At 39.9% G+C, this 2781-nt stretch overlaps 1 protein-coding gene across 1 annotated transcript; it reads left to right on the top strand.

The window, feature by feature from the left end:
* Positions 1–683: 683 nt before the first annotated feature.
* On the top strand, positions 684–1166 carry LOC308503955 (keratin-associated protein 13-2-like; the record flags this gene model as incomplete). The annotated part of the gene is made up of 1 exon (XM_081063754.1): positions 684–1166. The coding sequence occupies one exon, from the start codon at positions 684–686 to the stop codon at positions 1164–1166; it is 483 nt and encodes a 160-aa protein (XP_080919880.1).
* Positions 1167–2781: the final 1615 nt, after the last annotated feature.

Genomic DNA, 2781 nt, shown 5'->3' with positions numbered 1-2781 from the left:
TATCACATTGCAATGTTATTTTATCACCTGGGTATTCATTGTTCATATGATTCTGAAAGCGGAAAGGACAAGCTTCTCAATTTGTCACCATAGCATTGTGGTTCCTGCTGGCTTTGGGGACAGATGCGTCTGGGCTACCAAACCGGTGATAATTCCTATCTCATTAGGTTGTTGCAAGGATTAAGTGACACCATAATTTTCAATGTTTTATACATAGTAAATCCTCAATAAAACACATGTAAACATTTAGGAGGGAGGTGCTGATGACTGCCAGGAGTACATTGCTGGGGTCAATTTGGACACTCATGATGAAAATCCCCAGAGTCCAGCTCCATGAAGAAGGGCGGGTACTACCTGCATCATGGCCAACGTGTCTGAGGGCAAACCACACCTTATGTCTGAGAGGAGAGAGAGAAAGGGAGAGGGAGAGGGAGAGGGAGAGAAGCAGAGTGGCTCCTATGAACCAAAATAATTAAATAGCAGTTAAGAACATGACTGTCTTCAGTTATAATTATAGAGCAGGTTAATTTGTTATTTTCATGATGAGACATGCACAAGAATTGGGAAGGTCTGCATCACATCCAGGGTCGTAAGGGTATATATACAAACATGGCCGGGAGAAAGTAGGGACATCAGAACATCTATCCTCACTCTAAGTCATCTGAACTCACATCTCCATCAACATGTCCTACAACAGCTATTCTGGGAACTTCTCCTCCCGCTCCCTTGGGAGCGACCTGCACTACCCACGCTCCTGCTGTGGCTCTTCCTACCCCAGCAACCTGGTCTACAGCACTGACCGCTGCTCCCCCAGCACCTGCCAGCTGGGCTCCTCTCTCTACAGTGGCTGTTGGGACACCTGCTGTGAGCCCACCAGCTGCCACATGTCCTGTGTGGTGTCCAGACCCTGCCAGATGTCCTGCTACCACCCAAGGACCTCCACGCTCTGCATTCCCTGCCCACCAACTTACACAGGGTCTCTGGGCTGTGGGTTCAGCAGCAGCTGCTCCCTGGGCTATGAATCCAGGAGCCGCTACTCCAGTGCTTTCAGTGGGTTCAGACCCCTGAGTTATGGAGTGTGTGTCTTCTCTTCTGTGGGCTATAGATCCAGATTCTGTCACTCAGCCTACTTGGCTTCTAGGAGCTCCCAAACTTCTTGTTATTGACCAACGTGTAGATATGGCTTCTACCACCAATCAATTTGTTAAAGGTTCCTGTGAAGTCACAGTTGTCTCCCTCAAAGTCAATGCCAGCTATTATCTGGCAAGACTCTATACTACCTAGAAGAGAGATAATTAAATAAAAAATTGTATTAATATTAAAATCATTTATCTCAGAGAACCAATTTTGTTTTTCTTCTGTTTTCTTCTATTTCCCCTCTTACTTCTGTAGCTAAAAATAAACTTCCCCTTTAAATAAACTCTTTTAATCTGATATCATCTCACAAGTCTTGTTAATTAAAAAAAAAAAGTTATCTGTTGATAATTTCAAATTCACTGTTCTTTGACTAAAAATAAATATTTAATTTAAGGAGTGGGTTCCCTGGTAAGAAGAATTCTCTGACAGCACAGATTTATTTCCCTAGAATTTTTGGCAAATAGAATCACAGCTTGAGCAGGAGATTATCCTGAACTCTTGAGTGTGTGGGAGAGGAAAAATAATTTTCTCTCTACTCTTCTAGGTTCTTGGCTGAGACACTGCTGTAATAAAAAGACAGATTAACAGGAGAAAAAAAAAACAAACATGTTTAATAACATGTATTCATCCTGTATACAGGGGATAGACCCAGGACAACTGGGAAAATCCCTGAAATGGAACCAGCTACCACCTTAAATGACGTCTCCAGCTAAAGACTAAAGATGTAGGGAAAGGGTAGTTATGGAAATTTACCAGGAAAAGCACAGTGTTGCATCCTCACTGAATACAGAAAAATCTTTTCTCACAAAACCTGGCATATAGTAAATACCCAATAAAAGTTAATTTAATAAATACATAAATGAAATGGAACAAGGGACAGTCTCCAGGATATTTTGTATTTTATATCAATGACATCAAACACGCATTCATTTTCGCTGGCTGAACTCTATTTAGATAAGCTAATTGTCATCAATGGCATCAATTCTCTGGTCATTATCATCATCAGAAATGATTTAGCACTATGTCAAAGGCACATTATCAACTGCGCTACCCATAGAAAAAGTGTGAGAACTCAAACACATATTCACATCTCTTGATCACACAAAGGCAGAAAATAATTTCACTGAAAGCTAACCTCAGAGGTAGGCCAGAGTAATTGCCTCTGGGGAAAGGAACAACAACAGCAAGGGTATAATTATTATAATAAACTATGACACTTTCACATCGAAGACATCATGGAGCAAGGGGAGTGGAAAATATGGTCCAGATACTATGGCTCATTCTTTTATCTCATTATTTATCATTAATCATTAAGGGCTGTACAGACACTATAATCCTCTATTTTTCCCCCTTTGGTGACTGTTTAAAGTCTAATATAATTGAATTGTAAATGACCAAGAAGCAAAATTATTTAGAGATAGTTTCAGAGAAGAAATGATATCACATGTCAATCCTCTTATTATCAAATTCTAAGAATATGTTAGAAACATAAAACTGGCAAGAGGTCATGTCCACATTCCACATAAGGATCATTATTATGGACATTATTTTGAGTATTGCAGATCCAGAGATTTTTTTTTTTCTGTACGTATCACAGTGTCTTAAAAGGGTTATATGGTACTCAACTTATTTTACAGATATTAT

This window comes from Rhinolophus hipposideros, assembly GCF_964194185.1.
Source record: "Rhinolophus hipposideros genome assembly, chromosome: 2".
NCBI lineage: Eukaryota > Metazoa > Chordata > Mammalia > Chiroptera > Rhinolophidae > Rhinolophus > Rhinolophus hipposideros.
The sequence above is the reverse complement of the archived record's forward strand: the minus strand, read 5'-3'. Positions and strand labels throughout refer to the sequence as shown.